The following is a 25,161-nucleotide window of genomic DNA, read 5'->3' on the forward strand; positions in this document are numbered from 1 at the left end:
CTCCCTGTGCTTGATTGCGGTGCGACGGGGAATTGGATATGTTATTGGTGGTGTCGCTGCTTTGAATTGCAATTGAAGAACTGCGACTGCCATTCCCGTTTCCTCCAAATCGCAAATTTCTGTCCCCTAAAGCTTATCGGCGCCCTACAGCAGGGGTCCCAGTCGTGATAAGAGATGGAAATAAAGTGGGGTTTTGGTCTGGGGAATCTGGACGACGAGACGGGAGCTCGGGCGGCAGGCAAAGTGGATTGAAGCTGTCAGTTCGAGTGGGGTCATCTCGAGCTACCTACGGGAATCGTGTGGGGTTGGGTTTCCGTTGGCCTGGCGGGCGATGGACTGGCCCAGGCGGCTGGCCGTCACCTGGTGTCCTTGGCCTACCTATCAGATCGTTGGCCATCCTCCAGGCAATCCCGCCGTAACGCGTTCGATGGGCGGGCGCTGGAGCAGCAGCTGTCCATCCACTGCCCTGGGCTGGAGTTGCTGGACATCGTCACTGCAATCCGGGCATCCATCCCGCCCGCCGCCTTGACCAACGACGAAGCTCCCTTCTGCCTGCCACCACCAACTCGACCCATCCATTTCCAGACGTCAACAAACAAACACCACGACTGTTTTCCAACCGAAGCCGGCGATTTCCCCATTTTGTAACACAACTACACTTAGACCGGTCCATTTAATCAAATTTCCAAGATGTCGGGTACGTCAAGTCAGAGCTCGGGTTCAACCACCACCTGGACTGCCCGCTCCACCCACTTACTGAAGCTCCCCCAAGTTATCACCATGCTATGATGTAGGCGCCATGGCTAACATACATCCCCCACGACAGGCAGCGCTGGCTACGACAGACACATTACGATCTTTTCCGAGCAGGGAAGATTGTACCAAGTTGGTATGTCTGCATCGCCCCGTCCGAATGGCGTACCACGACCCTCGACCTTCGACCCCTCTACGACCCGATCCCAGACACCGAAACGCGAAGGCAGCCGATGACGATGAACTAGATGGATAACAGAGGTGCTGACGACGGAGGACCATGGTAGAATATGCCTTCAAGGCCATCACAGCTGCCAACATCATGTCGCTCGGCGTCAGGGGGAAGGACTGCGCCGTAGTTCTGTCCCAGAAGAAGGTTCCCGTATGTTGTCCTGGGTAATAGGAGGCTTCCACCGGCCGTATGATATACTGACGGTCATGCGACAACAGGATAAGCTCATCGACCCCTCCTCCGTCTCCCACATCTTCCAGATCTCGCCCTCGGTTGGCTGCGTCATCACTGGATCCATCGCCGATGCGCGCGCCTTCGCACAACGCGCCCAGGGAGAGGCTGCCGAGTTCCGATACAAGTTTGGCTACGAGATGCCATGCGACGCCTTGGCCAAGCGCATTGCCAACATCAGCCAGGTCTACACTCAGCGCGTAAGCCACATTCAGCTGCCCCCACGACGGGCTAGTCTCTAAGAAGAGGAAGAGGATGATATACTAACCAGAGACTCTTCTTTCCAACTGCAGGCCTTCATGCGCCCATACGGCGTCGCCGTCACCCTCATATCGGTCGACTCAGAGTTTGGCCCCCAGCTGTTCAAGTGCGACCCGGCAGGCTACTACACGGGCTACAAGGGCACCGCGGCGGGTCCCAAGCAGCAGGAGGCCCTCAACCACCTGGAGAAGAAGCTCAAGAACAAGGATCACGCGCCCGGTGATTGGAAGGAGGTGGTGGAGTTGGCCATCACCACGCTCAGCACGGTGCTAAGCATGGACTTCAAGAAGACCGAGATCGAGATTGGTATCGTCGGTGGACCCAGGCCGGACGGAAAGGAGGGCACATATCCCGGCTTCAGGACGTTGACCGAGGACGAGATTGACGAGAGGCTACAAGCTATTGCCGAAAAGGACTAAGGGAGGCAGGCATGCAGACGGAGACTATTTGCTGGTTGATGCTGTGACGTGGTCTATCTGGAAGATGAATGAGGAAAGGGATGCTACCCTGGAGGCAGCTGGGAAATCATCAATCATCGATAAATGGACTCACGGAGAATCCGAAGAAGATGTGTGTCTAAGAGAGCTGAAAGCAAACAATGGAATGATAATGGCCCATGAGGAAGATAGTGGGAAGAGAATGGTATGGTGATTGATTGCATACGCAGAGAACTTGTTCGCACCAGAGCACGCCAATACCGTCCGATATCATCTTGCCCAGTTACTAGCACAAGGCTCCAACATGCCGGCAGTTGGTTTGTTGCTGTGCGTGACATAGAGTAATCATCATCACAGCCTCACAGTACACAAGAGTCTAGCTATATGCTATACTAACTGTACAGAAGGAGAATCCAAAAAGGAAGGAAGCCAAGTCATAATCCAGCCTTGCAGCCGCGCTAGGGACGGGAGACCAGAGCTGAAGGCTGAAACGAGCCTGACGCTTTCTCAAATCACTTAAGAGAATCGAGGGAGTAGTGTGTGTTGGGTACCAACCAATATGACTGGAAGAGAAAGAAAAAAAAAAAGAAAAGAAAGAAAGAAGGAGGGTAAAGCGACAAGCAAGATAATCAGAAGAAGCAAAGTGATTGAATGTTGTTGTGACTTCAAGTTCGGAGAACCGGTGGGGACTAGAGCTAGGTATCATGGACCGTACCGGGAGAATAGAGCGGTGCTTGCTTTGTTGCAATCTTTTTTTTTTTTTTTTTTTTTTTTTTTTTTTTTTTTTTTTTTTGCCACGTCGGACGTGGGGAAACTATGAAAAGGGGGGAGTGGAAAGATAATTTTCGATGTTGAGATGTCGAGATGTAGCCAGGGTGGTGGTGATGGTCAAGGTCTGTCGTCGTCGTCCCAGGATGTTGTTGGATGTGGATGTGGATGTGGTGGGTGGTGGTGTTGAGGGACGAACGGCGCGGCGGCGCTAGTGGTGGTGGCCTCCCGATATGGTGGTGGTTGGATGCATGGTTGGGTTGCAGCCAATGGGGTACGTACCTTTTTTTTGGTGAACACTACACTACAAGTGTACATAGGTATCTCTACGTACACTAACAAGGGCTGTGATGTACGTAGGTAGGGACATGACATGACATGGGCATGGGACATCACATTACCTCCCGGCATGCGGTCCGGACGTGGAGTGTGGACGGATGGCGTCAAAGTGTAGATGCGTAATGTAAGTAAGTACCTTGGTAGAAAGATTGAAGTCGAGGGGAGTCAACCTCGTGATATCTATCATATTGATGTTCAAACCTAGTGGTAACCTTGGGGGGGGGGGGGGGGGGGGGTTTACACTGGGTTTATGGCATCTAGGCGAAAGAAAGTTGGACTTCAAAGAACGTCAGTTCAACCATGAGAGTAGACTTGTCTACCTAGGTACACTACCTTCATCATCGCCGACCTCACACCTCATGTCTCCACAACACAATGAGGCTCTTCAAAGACGGCCGCCTCAACAGGCCCGCTCACCACGTAATCCCCCCATCTAGTCCGTCCGCATGCACTTCGGGTTCGGCTATAAGGCACAGGGGGTGACGGGGCAACTGAAGTCAACGACCACTCGGCACGGCACGGGCAATCAAACGAACTATTCTAACGATTTCAAGACATGCCCCTGGAAATCTCGAAATGCAACAAATAGGAAGAGAAGGAAGCAAGTCCCTGGAGGAAAAGGTGATGGGGCCTCCAGATGAGAATGAAATGGACAAATCGAAATCGAAAGCAGGGAAAGCAAACACCGGACCAAGAGTGAAGACGTTGAAGCTAGTGATGTAAGTCTCAAAGCGGAAAGGGAAGGAAGAAAAAGGAATGCGGAATGGGAAGCATCCATTGAAAGTCACATGCAACCCCTTCCTTCCTTCTTTCTTCCTTGGCCCTTGGAGGATGTTCACTAGTTTGGACAAGTAAAATTTTATTGAAGAAGGCTGCCTCTTCTCCCGGGATGAATGGAGCTATACCGTGGATACGGTTCCGTGTTTCCCGAGACTATGGGATCGGTGTTGTGTTTGATGGAGAACTGCTACACGTGTAAGGTATGTACTGCACGCAGGTTCGGAGAGAAAGAAACTAACCATGTAATGTTAGCAATGACGAGGGGACTAGCAGAGATTCGGAACGGTTCCGTTTGTGCATGAGATGCTTGACGAATGGGATTGGATGTTTCAGGATTCGGGCAAAAGGCCGAGAACGCCATGGACTTGTGAGATTTTCCAAGGGGTAGTATCTCATGGAAGACTTGGGAACGGGACACAAAGGGGGAGTGACCCAGCTGGATGGAGATGATTGCAGATACTGGAAATGGTAAGAGAAGGGGGCTTGGTAACCGAATTGATGGATATGACTGGAGCTTGGAGAACATCACAGCTCCGAACTGGAAAGAGAATCATTCCTAACGTGGAAACCTACATGATGTTTCGGGCTTTGCTTTGAAGAAGTTCTGACTCTAAAGTTGAACAAAATGTGGAAACACCATGAGGTCACTGGCCGAGAGAGGGTCTCGATGCAACCCTACCTACTTGTATTCAACGGTAGTGTACACCAACCCACGAGAGATCTGCCGGAGCCGAGGGGGAGAACAGAACAGACTGTCGGTTTCAAGAATGTGCTAAAGAAAGCTCAAACCAGATTCGCTGCCTCAGCTCAGCCCAGGAACATGTTCTTTTGGGTTAGAACTGTTAGAGTTTGGGGGATGTGATTGGTCGTGTTGACACCTGAGGTTGTCCTGAGCCACCGACGATGTTGATTTGATATTGGGCTGCCTCTCTGTTGCTGCGGATACCGCCAAGATCGCCATATCGGAGCCAAGAGGCGGCTGGAAATCGTCTGTGGCGCCGCTGAAGGGCTCGTCTATCTTTCCTAATCGGGACTTGCTGGGCTGCCAAGACGACCAAGAGGCTGCTAGAAACCCCACATTTCACGACTTTATCCTTTTTTTTTCTGTTGTTTCTGGGTTTGTGTCACCGTCACTTGGTCATGATGAGCAACAACAAAGAGCCTCCTTTTTGGCGTCCTCCTTGGCTTGAAGGCGCTTACGAGCTGGACATGGCTGGATGTACTGGGTTGTGGTTGGAGAGATGACAGAGTGACGGAGCACGAGGGCACACAAGGACTGTTTACCGCTCAGTTTTCCAACTTGATATCGAGGCTTGAACAAGGCCCTGATGACAAACTCGTCCGAGGCTCCGACCCGGGAGTGAGGCAGGGTCACCACGCCAACCCCATACCGCTCCAAAGATCTGGCATCGGACCCAAACACGATGAGGCTTACCACGATATTCCCACTTCTCCTGCATGCACCGGCTCCCATTTCCAGGTGGACTAGGATCATGAACTTTGTTGACCCGTATAGTTATTCAAAACATGGTCTCCCTAGCCTTACACTAGTCACTCGTGCCGAACTTCACAGCCTGTGGAGTAAGGCCGTTGTGGTCGTCGTGACATGCTCCATACAGTCCCCAACATCCACGCTAAACTCTTGTACCTGCGTTGGGAATATCCATGGCCTTATCGGATGTCCGATTCGCAACCTGTATGGCCCTCTTCGTGACTCTTCACGCCGGAGTTCATGCAGCTTTACAGCTTGGTAGGGGTTCTTTGCTAGTTCATGACTCCAACTGCCGCGAGCCATCGTACATCACGAACTAGCCTGTATCCCTTCCTTGGGTGGAACGACACATCCCAACCCAAGGGTTTAGGTTGAGCGGCTGATGAACATCCATCTCCATCTCGTCAACGTTAGTGGACGATGCGGCCCGGCGTGAGCCTTGGGCTCCGGGAACACTAGAGAGAAGTGAGGGATGAGGCCATGAGGTGTTGACCGGGAATAGTTGTGATGGCTTCTTTGCCCGACTGGACATGAACTTGTGGCAATACGTACCACTTACACACATACACACACACGCAATCCATGATCGGTTTACCTCCAGGGTTCTATTCAGGGGGTAATGCCGTTCAACTCCTCCACCACTCCTCCACATGGCTTCAACGGTTTTGTTTTCTTTTTTCTATGATGACGGGAACAATTTTCTACAAAAGGTCTCAAACATCGCCTCCCAAGTTACCATCACGACCCATCATTCAGCAGCATCGAGCCATCTGAATACGACACTCCGGTCTTCAGTTGTCCAGGGATTCACGATCACGATCTGAACCGACGCCGCCGCCAATCTCTTCCTTTTTCTAGACTTGCCAATTCATCACAGCACGCATTGACTTGCAGTTGCCTTGGTTTTCTCAGCTATACCAGCCATCCCTTCACCGAATTCGCTTCATACCTCGACGACACTCTTCTTGTTTCTTCCTTTCTTCCCGTTCCACTACCAAAAAGTGTCACGAACTTTTGCCTTTGAAAGGTTTTTGTCGAATTCCCATCTCCACCAAGGATCCATCTTCTCAGATACCCATCTCACAACAACCACAACCATGTCTGACGGCCGTAAGTACCTTGTCTATGTCACTTTTCACTTCCCCATCCCCACTCTACTCACTTGCCGTCTGCCGGGCCTACCAAAGCTTTGGGTTCTTTCCACACACACCGGCATACGTAACCCCCCTTTGATCTCCCTATAGGGATTACCCAACCCTTTTCACGCACTCATCCACTGCCGTTCACACCACTGTTTCACACCTTTCCACCCACCCACAACCACTCATACCCTTCCAAGACCCATACACACACCCATGGAAGAGGTTCAGGTGCGTACTAGGGACGCCACCACCACGAGACTTTTCCCAAACAGGAACATGGGCAAGGCTTCACACATATCCAGAACCAAGGAACAACGGAAGGTCCCATGTCGTAATGACTATCATCATCATAACATCGCAAATAATGTCAAGCCAAGCAACAACTTCACTCCATCACTCCATCACTCCTTTCCCCCTGACCTCAAATATTACCAAGCAAAACCAAGCGAAAACCACCCCCCTAGCCCCTACCTACCTACCTACCTACCTACCTAGAGGTAGCTATAGCATACCGACCTCGAACATTACCACCAACAACAAACCACCCCCCTACCCCTACCTCCATCCCCTCTCCAACACACCAACCCTCATTTCAAGTCCCTCACCACCACCAAAACTAACCCCATTCACAAAGTAAACCCCCTCCGCGAAGCCCGCGTAGCCGAACTGCTCTCCGACTTCCGCACCCTCCAGTACTTAATCGCCGCCGTCCCCACCTCCCCCAGCAACCCAGACGACTACTACACCGAAGGCTGGGCCGCCCTCCGCCAATGCGCTTTAGACGGGCAACACATCTTGAACTGCGCAGCCGACATTTCGATTCCGTGTGCTTCGGGCCCCGGGCCAGATGAGCAGGCCAAAGCGGAACTCAAGCAGGTGTTGCTAGATGCGTATGCGAGACGACATGAGGGACAAAAGATTTATCTGAGGCAGGCGGCGGCGCAGAGGTGGGTGGGGTGGAGGGAGAGTGTGATGGGTGGTGGTGGTGGTGGTTGTGGAGGAGGTGGGATGGAGGGTGTGGATGGGCAGTTGAGGGCTGTGAGTACTTCCCATCCCATCCTTGAATGTGTGTCAGGAATAAGGGGGATGGTTGCTGATGATGGGAAAAAAAAACAGGAACTAGCAAACATCACCGACGAAGCAATCTACGCCGAACTCCAAGCGAACGACATCAGGATTGGCCGCTGGGTAGACGAGGATCCGAGTCTGAGAGAGGTCCAGAGGTGGATTCGTTCGAGGAGCCAGTGCTAAGTCCACCACACTCTCGATTGGGTTTCTCGACGATATGTCCTCCAGTCCTCTCTCCTCTTCTCTCCTCCCCTCTTCGATCCCTTCGACCCCTTCGACCCCTTCGACGAACCACAACCACATCCACAACCCACAATGACACTCTGTCTGAAAAGGGGTATCATGGAACATTCGACAACAACACCTCATCTTCTAGTCCATTACGGCGACCTCTGGAAAAAAAAAAAGGGGGAATCACAACACGAACTGGACGACGACGACAACACTTTTCGCTTCTTCTCGCTGCTGGTCAAACTTTTTTTCTCTTTTTCTTGGTCTGAATTCTGTTCTTTTGCATCTTTTGCATCACCGTTATACAAAAAAGGGGGGTTCAAGTTTAGAGGAGGCTTTCTTTGTTGTTCGTTCTTGCTGGCTTGTTCTGCTCTGTTCTTGCTTGGATTCTGTTATTTGTTTTGTGCATGGGAAAGCATACGAAGGGGGCACAAAAATTGGTTTTTTTTGGTTTTTTTTTTTTTTTTTTTTTCAGCATTTTAGTTGCTTTCTTTCCCGTTGCTCTGGTTTTCTTTTTCGGTTTCTTTTCTTTTTCTGTGTCCCTTCTCATTTTCTGTTTGTCTTCTTCTTTTTCGTCGAAACAAAACTTGCATGTACATAGGTAATTACTTGCTTTCTTTTCATTTTTGGCTATTGGGCCCCGCAGGACGTCTGGTTACGTCCTTTGGGAAGTCTTTTTGGACGAACACGTCTGTCAGGGCTGCTCAAGTATGGTGGGAAGACCTATGGTAGGAGTTGTTATTGGATGGATGGAAATTACCTAGGTAGGAGCGGATCTACCTGGGAAACTGCCTGGCGCAGGGGACATACATATTGAGAATACCTACCTATATACATAGGAGAGAGAAAATAGTATAGTTATCCACTACAAATGTTTTTTCCATTTCAGACAGTGATGACATGATTGGAGGCTGACAAGCAAATTCGAGTCAGCGGCGTGATATCCACTGCCGCATGTATAAAGTGCCGAATACGAACTTGAGTAATTGCCAAGAGCAGTAGTTATCGGCTTGACTGGGAACATGCAAGTAATAGGTGACATGTGAGTATATTCAAGGGGAAAGAATGGAGACTGGAGATGATTTCAAGCGCATTCTATCCGATATGGCCTTGAAGTTGACTGTGTCGATATATCATATCATGCATTTGGTCATCTCCATGACAATGCAGTCACGGAAGAGGAAACTCCAAGGGAAGTAGACCTCCAAAGAATCATCAACCGTACGCCTAGCCATACAGGAAAACACATCTATCCAAAACTTGTACCTAGACATCCAATTCTCTAAAACGCCAACGCTCACACGTTCTTGCTCTGAACACAAAGCGCAATACCGCCCAAACACAAGAGCATTCCCAGCATTGTATCTACGTACTCGTCTCCCGTTAGCAAACCCCTCTTCCCTTCTTCCCATTCAAGAAAGCAGACAGACAGACACAGAAAAGTACTCACCACGACTAATAACCTTACCCTCCACCCACCACTCGCCAATAACCGTAAACAAAAAAGCCGTCGTGTTGACAATCGGCACCGTCAAACTCAACTCTGTTTTTTTATGCTTCTCATTAGCATCTCCTTCATCACCCTCATATTCCCCCGCATGTATACTTGTCCCCTTTATGAACCGAACCCGGTAGAGAGAGAGAGAGAGAGAGAGAGAGAGAGAGAGAGAGAGTACATACCTGACCCCCCAACCAACAAAAAGAACCACAAACTCCCACTCAAATTAATCCCCAACGGCAACGCATACCTCCAGTTCTTGATCAGGTCCGTCACCGCGAACCAAACCCCAAGTATGCTTCTCTTCACCACGCTCCTTTGCACTGATTCTCGCTCCAGAAGCGGGTGAGGTGGGGGGTTATGCGTCTTGGCGGCCCGCCGCAGGAAGGGGGTAGTGAAACCCCAGGCAAGCCCGACGAGGAGGAAGGAGAGGATGTAGTTGAGGAGGGGTGGTTGGGTTGGTGTGCCGGGGGTAGGAAGAGGGGTGTCCGATGTGTTCAGGGGGGTTAGGGTGTCCATGGTGCCGGCGTGGGAAGAAAGTGGTGTAGTGTGCTGGGATATCGGATAGATAACAAGGCGCTATCCGAATTTCGGTTTCGAGTCGAGTGGCAGGGGAGGACGTTTCGAAATGTGAAACTTCCGAAAAAAAATCGCAAACGGGCCGTGACGGTGGTCTAGGGGACCCACGCAGTTTGTGGTGGGTAAGGTGTACGGTGGCTTTTCCTGAACGGTTGGAGATGCAGGTGGATTAGGTGAGATTGCACAGTGTCTGTCCTTTCGGAAGTATCTCTGCGGAAGAATCTTTCTGTTGTTCGGACTGGCGTAACGTACTTGGTATAGTATACCCAAGAATCTAATCTCGGCCGATTACTCAAGTAGGAGATACCCGTACCGTCTGTGACCGAAAACTTCAAAGTCTTGACCGTTTTGCTCGCTGAAAGAAATCGAACACCAAGGGAGGCCTCAGTATCTCCTTGTTTTTCTTGAGCCAGAAAAAAAAGGTAATTTTCTTGTGCTTGTCTCGACGGCTTTACCGAGACACTGACGAACCCGGCCGAGGGCGGAGCTGCAATGGATGGTCGTTGATAAGCTCCGAATATGTACCCGAAAGCGGGGGCACCGAGCGGAGGCCGAACGTCGGCTTCCTGGCTTCCACGACGTCGGAGGGGACGGGAGTGGAGATGTTGAGATCGCCGTACGCAAAAATTTCCGTTGTCACCACCACACAACTTGGCGAGACTTTTAGCAGTCACTGTAATCTCTGAAGCAGAGACAACGGAAGCTAGCGAGCCGTTGGAAGCCGGTTCGGAGGAGCCAAATAGTGTAGAGAGTGAAGGCGGAGTCAACCGACGATCAGAAAGTTTCTTCACTTTCGAGACGAGGCCGGTGTCTTTGCTTGATCGCCGGTATGAGCGGATCCGTAGTATGGAGGGAGCTAGGGACCAACGGGACCATGGGCAAATATGGTCAACTGTCAAGGCGGTACAAGATGTACAAACGAATAAGGTAAACAAACCCCTAATACACTACAGGTCGTGCAGAAGGCTGATGATTGAGGCTGGGGCTGTGATATGGAGATTGGAGATCTGGGATGAACTGGTTTGTCAACAAAGTCAGTGTGAGTGGTGACGAAACGCCACGGTGTGGGTTTTGCGGCTGGCGGGTAGAATGGACAGTGTGAGTGGATTTGAAAGTGTGGCTGAGGACCCTGACCATGTTACAGAGTCCTTTCTTGGACAAGGTGAGCAAGGTGAACAGACCGAGGCTAGGTAAACACGCACGGGCCATATCACGTTAGTAACCCCTGAGCCTTTACTACGACATCTGTTTCTCTGTCTCCTACACAGACACTCTCTCATCACGCTTGGTATAGGTGGCCATCTCTCCGAAGGAAAGATGCTGTAGAATCTTTGTGAGACATTTACAAAGTTATGCGAGTTTCGTACTTTGCAGGTGCGTAATTTTACTGGTCTTTGCAGGAGGAAGAAGGCTTGGCGCATATCGTGAACGCGGCGTGCATGGTGTTGTAAAGAAACCGAAGAAGTCATTCGTAAAAGTTTATCACCGAAGGTGCTCGGAAAGATGTGTCTGAATGTGAAGTATGTGGTCGTAAACCTGGTAAACATCGATATGCATCACGGTTTTTCCGGGTTGGAAGACGCGATCTAGGGCGTGACGGGGCACTTGGAATGAGGGTTCGGAAGTGAAAAGATGTGAGCTTGAACATGGGGAAACAACTTCAACGGCGTCTTGGTCGAAGAGTAAACGATAGCATGCCCGATTATCGTTGAATGCTACAAGGAAGAAAAGCTGTGTGTTGTGCTCCAAGTCGTTGTTTTCCAGGTGTTGTTCGCCGACAACTTGAAAGGTTTCCAGGCGGACATTTGATCATTCCCAAAACTCCGAGTCTGTGAAGAAATTCTACATTTCATCAAAAAGCAGTGGTCAGTGACTAATGTCTGTCCCAAGCCATTCTGCGATAAAAAAAAAAAAAAAAAAAAAAAAAAAAAAGTCTCTGCATTGCTGCAGCGCCGTGCGTCAACCACAAATCGTGAGTCTTAATGCAGGTGAGCGCAGTCCAACGTGGCACCTCTCTAGTTTCCTATATAAGAACTATCGTCCCGCCTTCACTCCCCTCTCTCTTTCTTTCCTTTTCTTTCCTCAGCCTCGCAGTTGCCTTCGTTTTTGACACAAACTGCTCATTTCTCACATACACTTTTGAACACAATGGCACCAACAAAACCGACTGCTGGCAAGCGCCGGTACGTTCCTCATGTCTTTGACATGGGATCTCTGCTTGCTGCTTTGAAATCATCCGACCTTGACGAACATCAGAGCGAGGCGAAGGGGAAGGTCAAGTCTCCCAAAGCGAAGACTCTGCGAGTGCCTGCCTCATCCCGACCTTTGAGAACAAGGGGAAGGAAGTTGCAGAAACCCTCAGAGGCCTTCGGGCTTCCTTCCGATTCGAAACCTCGCTCTGTGGCCGCTTCACGTCAACTTGAGTCGTTTTTGAAGCAGCAAAAGGGGGGACCATGGAAGAAGACGGCGGGAGTGTGCAAGGTGGCGAGCAAGAAGTCGGAGGGGAGGAAGAGGAGGGAAAGGGAGAGGAAGCAGCGGAGGAAGGCAGAGAAGGCTGCAAAGTCTGCTTCTGCCTGATCCTGCTGACAATCAAAAAATCATAGGAGATAAAAAGGGCTGAAGAATCAGTACCTTTTTTCTGCTTTTTTTTGGGCCTTTGGTCGTTTTTTTCGCGCTTTTTTCGTCGTGATCTCTGGCTATGGTCTGGGGATGCGAGGAAGAAAGCTGAGCTTTGCTCTTCTGTCTTGGTCAGTGTTCGACAACAATGCCCGGAGATGCTTGATGTTTCTGTCGATGAATGACAAGACCCAGTTGAAGATCAAGTCGGTTCATGCGCTGGGCGAAGGTTTCAGTGGGTTGGAAGGGGGGACATGAGCCTACTTGGGCGGAAGCATCGCGAACGACATCCCGACGAAGCATCACCACGACGAAGCATTGCCACAACGAAACATACACCAAGCTCATGGAACCAAGCATATCGTGCTGTTTGACCGACGTATCCTGAACACATCGCTGCTCCGAGGAAGAATGGACCGTCATCCGCCACCGAGCATCCTACCATCCACAACGCCGTGATCAAGACCAAAAAAACCGATGGTACAATCCTTGAGACATATCTAGCCGGGCTATCGTCCTTTTCTACAGCTACAGGGATTCTTGTTTTTCTCGTTCTGTACCCTGCCTTCATCATGGTCGTTACCTCCGTGGCCAGTCCCGGTGGGCTCGCAGTCCAAAAGCCGCTGGCAGCCGTCGCAGGTCCGCCGATATTCTCCCCTGACGGGACTGCTTCCCACGGCAGTCGCCGTCTTCCGAATCTCTACCGGGTTCTGTCGTTGGAATTCTGACAGGCTGCCCGAGTCTTACGAAACTCCGAGGCTGCAATCGGGTCAGCTGTTTACATGTTACAGCGGCTATAGGGCATATCGTTAGTGTTATCTTGGAAGTCAAAGAGAGCTGTTAGTGCCAGTACCTTTCCGGCTGCTTTGTAGTAGCATTCTCTGGCCAACAGTCGCTCCGAGGTGGCAGTGAGCGGGGCCACTGCATTAACAATTCCCAAACACGGACTAACACATGAACATTCTTTCCGTTTTGGACAGAACATGAAGCTGTCCACCATGGACACTCGCATAGTTCGCCGCCTCGTCTATGTCTGACTTTCGTAAATCTCTGGCAGTCAATGGTATTTCGTACTCCGGAATCATAACTCTTGCTTCGTGATGCCAATACACACCATTGCCCCAAGAAGAGGACCACAATCCAGGGCATGGAGCATGTCAGCGTCGTTAGCAAACACCGAGTTGCGCAGGGCTTCGGATTTTCTTTTTCCTTTTTCTTCTTTTGTGCTTTCTTTTCTACTTTTCTCTTCCCTGCAATCTCATATTCTTCGCCACCAAACGTACAAGAAAAACAAGATTCCGAACCTGCGAGCCGATTACCCTACGCGAGACACCACCAGATTGACACCTCCCGTTCATGTCGGCGCGAAGTCCCATCATGTACGCTCGGCATTCAATCACGACGTGATCCTCAAGCTTCGAACAGTCTTCCCCTCCTCCTCAGTATCTCGAAGACATAACTTCCATCGTTACCTCTAAATACATCGAGCCTCAACGACAGTCTTCAACAGATGTCCGATCTACCCCCAACCCTTCCAGCCCACCATCTGCCACGCCACAATCGCCACCTATCTACAAGGCTAAACTACTCGATGCTCTATGGCTTGCACGACATGAAGTTGTACCGCTGCCCTACACTCTAGATAATTTCGACTGTTGTGCTTGTCTCTTTTCGATCTGACCAAGATCGATCCCGTGAAGTTCCGTCTCCTTTACTCAAAACGCGAGAAACGACCGTACTGTACGGCGACGAAAGACACCGAACCGAACCGAACCGAAACGACCCGGGGAAGAGACACAGGCGGAAGCTGTCAAGCACTGTGCAATGTATGCCATAGAGGTTCAAGTTCCAATCGAATATCCCCCGCTGCAGGATAAGATGGATACACCCTCAGAGCGGCGAGGGTATTCGCTTGGATAATCGTTTTGCGTGGAGTTACCTTGAGGAAAAGGACAGAGCTGCGTTGGTTTTGATCCTGTGGTCCTCCCTTTTTTTTTTTTTTTTCTTGGATATCCCCTCGGTAAACGATTTCCATTCCATCCTTTGGACCATCCGCGATTCTCTCTTCATTCTCGCACTCCATAGAGGTTATATTGCAAGTACCAAATACTGAGAGCTACTAAAACCCGGCCCGTCCCGCCCCATTCTCGGGACGACTGCCGTGGTGCCAGAGAACCTCTCGGACCGCTTCAGAACAACACCCCATGCAGCCGCATGCAGCGACATACATTGCAACTTAAGTCCGTTGGGTTCTACGCCCTCCGAGAGACCAAGAAACCTAAACACCGAAGTCCTCTGCCATGCTGCTGGTAAAACACGCACAGGGACAAACCCCCTCCGCATCACCCACGAACCCCCTCACAGCAGTCCAACCCCCTCAGATACTGCAAGTTTCCAACTTGCCACAGCCCACAAGCCCCCCTAGGTTCCCCAAAGTTCCCCAAGCCACATTCCCCGCGGCAGCATAAGGAACTTCGACCCTTTCCCCTTCTCCAAAATTCCATTTCTCCCCTTTACATCAAACTTGTGCTCTTGTTCCAAACAACCACCACAACAACACAACAAAGCTCAAGTCTTTCTTTGCAATCGCACGCAAACAACATCATCAAAACCAGCTAAGTTCACCACCCACTCTCAAATCAATCAATCATCATGTCTCCGACATCAAACAAAGAAGATACTGACTTTCTGGCGACAGTGGGCGTTCCAACTGCTGCTGCTCCTCCGCCAGGTGGGTATCTAGCTAGTTTTCTTAGAATGTATCCTATCCCAACAAATAGCGAAACGAATAGCGAAACGAATAGCGATCATGTACATAGCGACAGCAGTAGCAACAGGGGTGTGAAGAGGAAGAGGCAGGAGGAGGAGGAGGAGGAGGAGGCGGAGAGTCTGGAGGACTTCCTGAGCAAGGTGTGTGAGAGAGTGTGGCGGAAGGTGCGTAAGGAGGAGCAGCAGCGGAGGCAGCAGGAGGAGCTGGACAGGGAGATTGAGGAGCAGGAGAGGTATGTGGAGCAGCTGGAGAGGGAGTACGAGGAGGAGTATTTGGAGGATGAGTATGCGGAGTGGCAGGAGTGGCGGGAGCGGGTGAGGAAGGCGGCGGAGGATGAGAAGGCTGGGAAGAAGAAGAGGAGGGAGGTGAAGAAGCGGAGGGTGGGGTGTTGTAAGCATGTAGGTACTAGATTTGGTCGTTTCTTGCTTGGTTGATTTGGGTTTGGTTTTGGGTTTGGGTTTGGTTTTGGATTTGGATTGGGTTTGGTTGGTTCTTCGGGCCTGTAAAGTAAACCGGGTACCTTTTCCCCACTGGGGTTTTTAACGGCCCGTAGAATCCGCCAAATACAAGCGTTTGAAAGCGAAAGTTGGTTTGCTTTTGCGATGTTCGTGTACTTTGGCTAGTTGTGGCTGTTGAGAGAGGTATTCGGGACAGGTTGCTCGCTCGCTCGCTCGGCGCCTGGACGTCTTCGTGGGAGCTTCCGATGCTGGCCTGGCGATGGCGGAGCGTCTCTGCATTTTGTTGGAGGAAGGGCGGCCGGATCAAGGACGGGCGCGTCGGGCGGCCGCAGATGAATCAAGTGTCGTGCCTCGGAACGATGGCAAGGTTAACCAAGAGGAAGCCAAACAAACGCGGGTATACGGAGACACTGCGGCTCCGGTGCCATGGCATAGCGGAGGGTTGCTGTATGGGGGATTTTGAAGTTATCAAGTATTCCAGTTCCATCCTTGGCTATGCCTCGGCGCCGGAACACCTCCGTTGCTGTGTACGTGAACAAACGACCGCGAGCTATTCCCATCAGAAAGCTCAGTTCAAAGACGACGGCACACACTGCCCTTCTGTTCGAAACCTCTGCCTCTGATGGAATCGATTTGATAGAGAAGAGTGTAACCTTCTTGTTCTTGTCCTCCTCAGTAAAGCCAGCAACCTCGGAAGCAGTTCGGTCGAAGCCGACATGAAAGCCGCTCTCGGTGGTGGTGGTGGTGGCGGTTGCGGCGGCGGACACGTATACAGGACATAAGCTGTATAACAGTATACTACGTCCATGGGCCCGCAAGGTGTTTATCTAGACCTGGAACGAGTAATTGGCTGACCTCGCCGCATATCCGCATATGATTCCCGACTTCCCCATTGCCCCTGTTGTCACTAGAAGCAGCGCTACTTTGCTCTTCTTCGTTTGCCAATGGCAAGGAAGAGAGGGAGGGATTTCAGCAGTGGCTTGGGTGTTGTATGTCGAAGTTTGGGAGAAGATTAGACTCGAAATGGAGGCGCCTCCGGCACCGTCGGACAACCCAGGAAGAGCCGGAAGGGTGTTGTTTTATTGGATTGATCGAGTGGTTGGGCTGCTGTTAACGGGAGCGACGGGAGCGGCTGTTCGTAGTGTTTCTCCCGACGGGGACGCCGGCGATGGCACGGGTGCTGAGACCTTTCGTGGCTCTAAGGCTGTGGGTGATGGGTGCAGAAGATGGAGGTGGAAGTATGGTAAAGAGCAGGACAAGAACGAGGACGTATTCTAGTGGTACAGAGTCGTGCTTTCCAGAACATCTTTAAAGTTGCGGTTTAAGTAATCTCTTTCTTTTTTTGGTGTGGTTCAGTTGCTTTGGCATCGTGAGGAATAGGGTTGGAAGACAGCTTGCTCTCCTGTACTCTCCCTTTCCTCCGGCGACTCGGTCTTGTGGATGGGTCGCTGACCGCTCCCTGGTCCAAGGTGTCACTATAGAAAACAACCCGATGCAGTAGGTCTGGTATTGTCAGCAATTGCTTCCCCAGCTTCTTTCAACGGTGATGAAGAAGAGAACAGCATCCGACGCTCAAGCAATCCAAACAAAGAATGATTATGGTTCGATTCCTGGTAAAAGTGGCAGCCAGATTCATTGGCTTATATGATTGTCCAAATCCTAGCATCAACATCAATGGTATTTCCACGACAAATGGAACAAAACAAAGAATTGTTAAAAACAACATTTTCCTAACCCCCAAAAACGCCCCGTACGCCAATGATTTCTGTGCTTGTTCGCAATAATAACACACGTCTAAGAGAAGTGGATACCCTCCTCGTGGAAAGCTGTCAGGGGTGTTAGCGAGGTTGTCCAGCAGGAGGGCAAACCGGGTGAAACAAAGAAAAAACCTACCGAGCAACAGCTTGAGGAAATCGTTCTGGTCGCATTGTCTAGCTCTCTTGTCCGCCAAACCGGTGCTCGTAAGCACCTTGTTCAACTTGGCCTTGACTATCAAGGCCACCTTGGACTTGGGGTTCTTGCTGGGTGTCTTGGCGTCCTTAGCGTTGGCATCGTTTTGCTCCTTGAAGAAGACGGGCATGTCCTCATCTTCATCCTCCTCCATAGCCTCGTCGTCGTCGTTGTTCTCCTCATTATCGTTGTCTTCATTGTCGTCGTCCATCTCGACGTCCATGGCATCGTTGGTGGCGCCGGCGGCAGCAAGGTCAGCGGCGGAAGCGAGGGACTCGTCGATGGGGATGTTGTTGAGGGTGCAGTAGACTTTGTAGTTCTGGAAAGGAAGTGGTCAGTAAGAGTTGGGCCTTGTGAACACATGGGAAGAGACATACCCTTTCGCACATGTTGAGGACCTCCTTCTGGTTGAAGCCGGCATAAAGGGTCTTGTTCTTGCGGTTGAAAGCAATACGAAGGAGACCGTCGAACTCCTCGAAAGCAATGTTGGGGCGCGCCGAGCCAACAAGGGGCTCAATCCGGACGACGTCGGACTCGACCTTGGGGGGAGGCTTGAAATTCTGCTTGCCGACCTTCATGATGTGCTTGCATGTGGCCCAGAAGTTGACGTTGACACTCAATCTCGAGTAAAGAGCATCGCCCGGCCGAGCCACCAGCCTCTTTGCGAATTCTCTTTGGAACATGAGTACGGCGACGCGGGGTGGGTTGGGCATGGCCAACATCTTGAAGATGAGAGGACTGGAAATCTGGTAGGGAGTGTTGGAGATGAGAGCGTCGCATGGAGGCATTTCGGGCATCTTGATGACATCGCCGAGAATGACTTCGAGCTTCTTGGCTAGCGGAGTGCCCTGGACACGCTTGGTAACTTCGGCACCCATACGAGGATCGAGTTCGATGGCGATCACCTTCTTTGCCTTTTCGAGGGCGCGGACCGTGATGTTACCGGTACCGGGACCGACTTCGACGACGACATCGGTGGGCTTGAGGAAGGCCTTGTCGACAATGGCATCCGAGATACCGGGGTTCTTGAGGATATGCTGGCCAAAGTCCTTGTCGAACTTGAAGATGTTTGTGTTGGTAGCCTTGCCGCCGCCGCCGCCCCCCTTGCGATCGTAGGGGTTGCCGCCCCCCGACTTCTTGGACGCCTTCGCTGCCTTGGGCATGGTGTAGTCTAGTCAATGCTGTTGTGGGTAGGTGTGTGGAGGAAGACGACTCGGAATCGAGGTCGGACGAGAAGGTTGGGATCGATGGGGGGTTTCGTCGTTTCGGTCAATCTCTGTCCGGGTCGAGACTCGGTTCGTTCTCAAGTCACGGCAGTCGCGCAATGGCTGTACGTATGTACTGTGAGACGGACGGAGGTACCGCAGGCTGAAGAGAGCTTGTGCCTGCGCCGAACCCCGGCCGACATCTTTTTTTGAGTGGACCAGGCGGCAGAAAAAAAGATGCCCCGCCAGACATGTGGCTGATAAGATAAGCAAAACGCTGACCGCTTTCCCCATTGAGACACCATGCGGGCGGCGGCGGCGGCCCAGCCCACTGGAAACATCAGTGGAATCCAGGCACCTCGGCCACTTCCGACCGATGATTCCCCGTCTGACGTAACAGCGGAGGCCGCCCTAAACATGTGCGGCGGGTTCAAATTGCTACCCAGCACTTAAACGGCAAATCCTCCGGTCTTTCAGTGAGGGTCTTCCCCGTCATCACCTAACTGCCGTGTGAAGTTAATCACATCGAATGAAGCAGACAGGCAGTGGCTTTGAATTTTCATCTACCTACCTATAATACCAACCCCCTCCCAAGCTTCGAGGAAATCGAATATTAAAAAAAATAAGAGATTCTTTTCCATCATCTTCTCCTTGGCTTATACCCGGGCGTGTGACCCACCAGTTCTTCCTTGTTGTTTTGGTTCATGTGGTGATAGCCTCATTTCTCTGTTGGAGTTAACGATAATTAATCGCAACCATGTCGATACGGATCGCCCTCGAAAACCCTCCCGAGTTCTACACGAACCTGGACATTATCCGCGGCCAGGTCGTCCTCACTCTCAGTCGTCCCGAACAGATCGGAGGTATCATCGTCAAACTCGAGGGTGAAGCCAAGTCGGCCTTGGGAGTACCCGCCGATGGCTCAGGGACTGGCATCGCTCAGAGGGAGCGCACTCCAACCGGCGATGTTATCTACGAGAACCACAAGATCCTATACAAAGTCACCCAGGCCTTCCCCGACGAAAAGACCAACGCCTTGCCACAGCCCTATGTCCTAGCCGCCGGCCAACACAGATTCCCCTTCCAGTTCAAGTTTCCCTTTAACAATGCTTGCGGTGATCCTGTCGCCATGGCCAAACTAGGAGGCCTTTCCGGTGCCGGTGGAATAGCATCGGGTTCTGGCTTGTTCGGTCTCGGTGGCATTCGTGTTATGGACGGCACCAAGCAGCTGATGTACTCCCATGTCACAAAGACGCTCCCACCCAGCTTCACCGGATTCCCAGGCCAGTGCGAGATCCGATACTATGTCAAGGTTACCATTCAAAGACCGGGCTTTTTCAAGGAGAACTGGAGGATGCAGACCGGCTTGAAATTTCTTCCCATCGAGCCTCCAAGGCCGCCCAAGACGAACCATGAAGCCTATGCCAGACGACCCTTTGCATTCCGTCCACGAAGCCCAAGAACAAACGCGTCTTCCAAGAAACGGGCTTCTTTCTTCAGCGGGTGGACTGGGAGTAGCAACGCAGGGTCATCTTCAGCCCCAACAACAACGGCTGATGGGAAGCTTGCAACAGAGCCCGAAGTCCCTCCGTCGATAGAGATGTCCGCTCGACTTCCTCACCCTGCCATCATCACTTGCAACCAACCGATTCCACTTCGTCTCATTGCAAAGAAGCTTGCGGGATCGGACGCAGAGATCTTCCTAACAGCCATCCAGATCGACCTGATTGGCCAGACCGAGGTCAGATGTCACGACCTGATCAACACAGAGACTAGTCGCTGGGTGATTGTATCACGACAGGGACTCAGCATTCCCGTTTCGAGACTAGGAGACCCTGCAGGGACAGAAGTTGTCCTGCCCAACGACATCTGGTGCAACCAACCTTTACCAAACACCGTTATGCCGAGCTTTGTCACATGTAACCTCAGGTAATTTCCCCTTTCCTTCGGAGCATTCCTCCAGAACGCTACTGACTCCAGCCTTCCTCACACAGCCGTGAATACCAACTCGAAGTCAAACTCGGTCTCTCCTGGGGCAAACCCGTCGCCTCTATCTCTCACGCCACCACCGCCTCTTCCATTTTCGGCCGCAACAAGAACGAAGGCACCGATCTCGCCCAAGAAATCCACCTCCCACTGCACTTTTCTTCCGTAGAAGTCTACTCCGGCATCGCCCCGCCCGCCGCCCTCATCGAGGCCATGAAGCAAGGCAAGAACAAACGTACTCAGTCTCAGCGTCCACCATCGCAACCAGCGCGTCCCACCACCTCCTCCTCCTCCGCCGGAACCGGTCCTTCAACAGCGCCACAGCAACAGCCGCCAGCTCTCCCCCCACGAACCAACACCGCCCAGCCATCCACTGCTGCAGGGACGGCTGCGGGAGTGGTGGTGCCGCCGCCTGCAGACCCCTTGTACCCACCGCAACTGGCGCCAGGAGAGATGGAGCCGCCGTATGACGACGCGCCGCCGAGCTACGACGAGGCAATGGCGGAGATTATGAGTGGGCCAGTGATTCCCGATGGGATGCCCAGGCCGGCGTATAGTGGGGTGACGAATGAGAATGAGCCGAGTACGTTGCCTGCTGGTGGGAATGAGAAGAGTTAGTGAGGGGATGGGGGTAGATGATCAGGTGTGATTTTACTGGAAGTGAGGGAGAGATATGACAGGGGGTGAGAGGGGATGGATGCGAGAGGATGAGGGCTAGAGGGTGGTCAGGAAGAAAGGTTGACGGGAAGGGAAAGAGGCGGGTGAAAATGGGAGGGGTTTTTTCTATTTGATTGCATGATATCCAACTTTTTGTAATGGGCTTAGAGCGGTGAACATAAGCAACGCGACTGATTCTGAGAGTGTAAATTTAGAGATATGGCACGTAATAAGATCTTGTAGCATATCACTCCAGGATTTGTTGCCCCATCGATGTCAGATGAAGTTCGTCCTAGCGCGCATACATATTTCGTGAACTTTGTCAAAAGCAATGCACAAGTGCAAGATACACATCAAGATAGTGAAAATGAATATCTGGTAACTCAATCACACCTTTTCTAGGGTCCGTTAAACTATACAAGCAATGGTTAACAATGTCGTATTGTTCGACCGGAAATGCTATTGGTGTGTGCGGCTATTTTTTGGCAGCATTGTACAACAGGTACATAAATACACCATCAAACTTCAGTCTCCAACCAACTACGACAGCTGATCCAACAGTTGTACATCTTCCGTAGTATAGTGGTCAGTATGTGAGCTTGTCAAGCTTGAACATCACAGTTCGATTCGCTCGAGACCCGGGTTCAATTCCCGGCGGGAGAGACCATCTTTTTTTGAAATTTCTTTTTGTCGTTTGTGTTCGCATCCCCACCTACCAAACAAAACTGTCTTGTCTTGTCTTCCTTCTCAGGCTATGCATATCCATCGGGTTATCTTTTTTTTTTTATTATTTGTTGAAGTTGTGAAATAGTTTAGGTTATCTTCGGTTACAAAAGAAGAAGCAAATTATGCATGAGTGTGGAAGAACACGCCCAATCTTTTGGGAAAAGAAAAAAATCATTGATGTCGATCCCCTAATGACTATCAAGAGAACCGTCATAAGAGAACCGTCCATAATGCATCTCTACCTGTCCCTACACAGTAGACTGCTTGCTGTACGCAAATCAAACTTCCCCGCCTCTCCTCCTCTTCTCTTCTCTTCTTTTTCTCTTATGTTGTCTTCTATGATATTCATGTTCCCATCCTTATGCCTCACCTCAATTTTATTCTCCTCTTCCTTTGCTGAACATGAAAAGAGATTTGTTGATTGTTATTCATCAAGCAGGCAAACAGGCAGGCAGGCAGCCGTATTGTCTAGGTATATTCCAAATCTTATCACCAGTCGCTACCCAAGTAGGTATCTTCTTCACCTCTGAACAGTCCAACGTCCAGCGTCCAGTAGCCGCTTTCATGTTGTGTAGGTAATCAAAGACTAGGTCCATGTTCATGTCCATGTCCTGACCTGCTCTGACCTGAAATGACCTGCCATACCTATCCTGCCCTGCCCTACCTGGACACCCTACTACATCTACAAATTCTCACACACACTCTCTCCCCTGTGTCCCCTCTCCGCATTTCCCCTTCCCCTTCCCCTTCCCCTTCCCCTTTCTATACCCTTTCCGTCCCCATCCCCTACCTAATCACCACCATCCTTCGGCGGCACAACCCCAATCAACTTGCCCCAAAAGGCATTATACGCCTCTGTATTATTCTCATCATCATTTTCATTATTTTTATCATTATTATTATCATTCTTATCATTCTCCTTCCTTTTGTCGTCGTCGGGTGCGATCCCAATCAACTTCCCCCAAAAGGCATTATACGCTTCTGTATTGTTATTGTTATTATTATTCTCCTTGCTTTTTTCGTTGTCGGATGTCGTCTTGCCGAGTGGAAGAAGTCTTTTGGACTGAGGTTTGTTCATGTCCGTTTTTGTCTCTGAAGCAGCAGCAGCGGGAGCGGGAGCGGGAGCGGAAGTGGAAGTAGTTTCCATTGGCTGGGTAGAAGCACGAGGGAAGGGGTGGTCCGGTTTGGAATACTCTGCGTTGAGAGGTTTCGTGATGGGTTTGGTGGTGGTGATGGGGTCCATTTGGATTGATGTTGCTGAGGGAGCTCCTCTGAGATGGTGGGGATTTGTATTTGTTTGTTGTTGGACGGTGGACGATGGGCAGTGGGCAGTGATGCCAGTGCCGGTGATATGGTGATGTTTGAGTCTTGGTGGTTTGAGACTGAGTTCGAGGAGGAGTGGTTCTGGTCCTGGGACTGGGAACTAGGAGGTACAGTTGGAAGGGAGGAAGGAGGGGTGAAAGAGCAGATGAAGAAGGATGGAAGGATGGAAGGATGGGCACTGGATATTCTTCCGAGTGAGCGCCCTGGGTTTGGCGTGGTATGATGGCCCGGGTTCGAAATATATCTTGGGGATATCTCGACGGGCAGGATTGACCTAGGCTGGCTGAGGGGAGAAGAAGTATGCAGAGACTTCGTATTTCAGCAAGCAAACGAGGATGACTGAATCGTAAGTATTGTTCGCGTTGATCACTACCAGCTACTCGTTGCTCGGAGTACGAGGGAATGAGAGCAAGGTGCTGGTGCAGAAGGCCATAAAAGGAGCGGAGGACCCGAGATAGATGAAAGGTTAAAAGCCTATTTATCGTACAATCATGGAAGGTCAGAGAGAACTCAACCAAAAAGAAAGAGTACCTACCTAGATGAGGAACTCTCGCACATCCCGCGCACCAAACCCCCCAATTTCCACATGTCCAATACTCCCACAACATTCCTACGACATTCCTACACACATCCCCATCCACATACTTACACACCATCCCGTGTCGCCCGTCCGTCCGTCCGTCCGTCTACCCCTTTTACCTTGCCCACAAAGCCACAAAGCCACAAAGCTCCTTTTAATCCTTGTAAAAAAAATCCCAGCCCGTATCCAAGCAAGTTAGCCCTGCCTGCCTGCCTGAATGATCCCCCCTCCCCCCTCCCGCTCCCGCTTCCTATGCTTCCCATGATTCCCATGTTCCATCCCTCCCTCCCGCTTCCGCTTCCATGTGCTATCCACGTGGCAACGCCATCCCCCATCCTCACCCTTTTCCCCCCTGGTTATGCGTATCCCGGCACGTCCAGTCCAGGTCCTGCCGCTCTTCAATATATACGCAGTATATATGTATGTCAAGGGAATGTGGAAGAAGCAAACATACATGACTTTGGGTAACACAAAAGAGAAGAACCCTCGTCTCCAGCCTTCTTTGGGAGGGAGGGAGGGAGGAGGTATTTCTGTTCTTACTGTTTGCTCTCTGTTCTGAAGCCTGTACGGTTTTATTTGTAACTTTCTGTATTATCAGGCGTGTACCTGTTGTTGAGATATGGGTGGGTATATGGATGGATATATGATGTATGCCCCGTTTACTCGTACCAGTATATAGAGCTAGTCGGCGCCGTTCGACTTCGTAGGTCTGGTGAGCAAGTATGATAGGTATCGACTGAGCTTGTTGGGGAATATGCTTGCTTGCTGCCCGGTGTGGTTTTTGAAAATTCTCAGTTAGTGACTCGGTGGCTCAGTGACTTGGAGGTGAAGTGAGAAGTTATCACACAGCATCCATCATATCATTCAAAACACCCATTGGAGTCGAGGGGAAAAAGAAAAAAAAAGAAAGAAACTCGGTATAGAGCTAGATTGGAAGTGGCTCAATTCAATTCAATTCAGTTGCCTGTATTACGTCCTTGACTCCATTTGTCTCTTTCGATAGTTCTCCGCAAGTGAGCTTTTACCTACCTACTCAATTGCCTGGGAAGGCGTATCCTCCTTAACCCCCCCCCCCCCCC

At 51.0% G+C, this 25,161-nt stretch overlaps 8 protein-coding genes across 8 annotated transcripts; 5 read left to right on the top strand and 3 right to left on the bottom strand.

Moving 5' to 3' along the window:
* Positions 1-509: 509 nt before the first annotated feature.
* Positions 510-2,279, top strand: NEUTE1DRAFT_56257 (proteasome subunit alpha type 6; the record flags this gene model as incomplete). Its single annotated transcript, XM_009848908.1, has 5 exons — positions 510-697; positions 827-889; positions 1,041-1,135; positions 1,204-1,416; positions 1,510-2,279. The coding sequence occupies 5 exons, from the start codon at positions 691-693 to the stop codon at positions 1,894-1,896; spliced, it is 765 nt and encodes a 254-aa protein (XP_009847210.1).
* Positions 2,280-6,390: 4,111 nt separating this feature from the next.
* On the top strand, positions 6,391-7,686 carry NEUTE1DRAFT_134237 (uncharacterized protein; the record flags this gene model as incomplete). The annotated part of the gene is made up of 3 exons (XM_009849221.1): positions 6,391-6,403; positions 7,070-7,473; positions 7,552-7,686. The coding sequence occupies 3 exons, from the start codon at positions 6,391-6,393 to the stop codon at positions 7,684-7,686; spliced, it is 552 nt and encodes a 183-aa protein (XP_009847523.1).
* A 1,085-nt stretch (positions 7,687-8,771) lies between these two features.
* NEUTE1DRAFT_143649 (uncharacterized protein) lies at positions 8,772-10,082 on the bottom strand (the record flags this gene model as incomplete). The annotated part of the gene is made up of 3 exons (XM_009849222.1): positions 8,772-9,099; positions 9,185-9,277; positions 9,415-10,082. 3 exons carry the CDS (start codon positions 9,749-9,751, stop codon positions 9,032-9,034), a joined length of 498 nt encoding a protein of 165 aa, XP_009847524.1.
* Positions 10,083-11,959: 1,877 nt separating this feature from the next.
* Positions 11,960-12,388, top strand: NEUTE1DRAFT_97371 (uncharacterized protein; the record flags this gene model as incomplete). The annotated part of the gene is made up of 1 exon (XM_009849223.1): positions 11,960-12,388. The coding sequence occupies one exon, from the start codon at positions 11,960-11,962 to the stop codon at positions 12,386-12,388; it is 429 nt and encodes a 142-aa protein (XP_009847525.1).
* Positions 12,389-14,986: 2,598 nt separating this feature from the next.
* Positions 14,987-16,118, top strand: NEUTE1DRAFT_127113 (uncharacterized protein; the record flags this gene model as incomplete). Its single annotated transcript, XM_009849224.1, has 3 exons — positions 14,987-15,162; positions 15,208-15,595; positions 15,852-16,118. 3 exons carry the CDS (start codon positions 15,080-15,082, stop codon positions 16,116-16,118), a joined length of 738 nt encoding a protein of 245 aa, XP_009847526.1.
* A 1,331-nt stretch (positions 16,119-17,449) lies between these two features.
* On the bottom strand, positions 17,450-18,768 carry NEUTE1DRAFT_56261 (dimethyladenosine transferase; the record flags this gene model as incomplete). The annotated part of the gene is made up of 3 exons (XM_009848909.2): positions 17,450-17,481; positions 17,549-17,924; positions 17,983-18,768. 3 exons carry the CDS (start codon positions 18,766-18,768, stop codon positions 17,450-17,452), a joined length of 1,194 nt encoding a protein of 397 aa, XP_009847211.1.
* A 799-nt stretch (positions 18,769-19,567) lies between these two features.
* NEUTE1DRAFT_74950 (uncharacterized protein) lies at positions 19,568-21,414 on the top strand (the record flags this gene model as incomplete). Its single annotated transcript, XM_009849225.1, has 2 exons — positions 19,568-20,739; positions 20,805-21,414. The coding sequence occupies 2 exons, from the start codon at positions 19,568-19,570 to the stop codon at positions 21,412-21,414; spliced, it is 1,782 nt and encodes a 593-aa protein (XP_009847527.1).
* Positions 21,415-22,969: 1,555 nt separating this feature from the next.
* On the bottom strand, positions 22,970-23,422 carry NEUTE1DRAFT_134243 (uncharacterized protein; the record flags this gene model as incomplete). Its single annotated transcript, XM_009849226.1, has 1 exon — positions 22,970-23,422. The coding sequence occupies one exon, from the start codon at positions 23,420-23,422 to the stop codon at positions 22,970-22,972; it is 453 nt and encodes a 150-aa protein (XP_009847528.1).
* Positions 23,423-25,161: the final 1,739 nt, after the last annotated feature.

This window comes from Neurospora tetrasperma, assembly GCF_000213175.1.
Source record: "Neurospora tetrasperma FGSC 2508 unplaced genomic scaffold NEUTE1scaffold_1, whole genome shotgun sequence".
Lineage (NCBI taxonomy): Eukaryota > Fungi > Ascomycota > Sordariomycetes > Sordariales > Sordariaceae > Neurospora > Neurospora tetrasperma.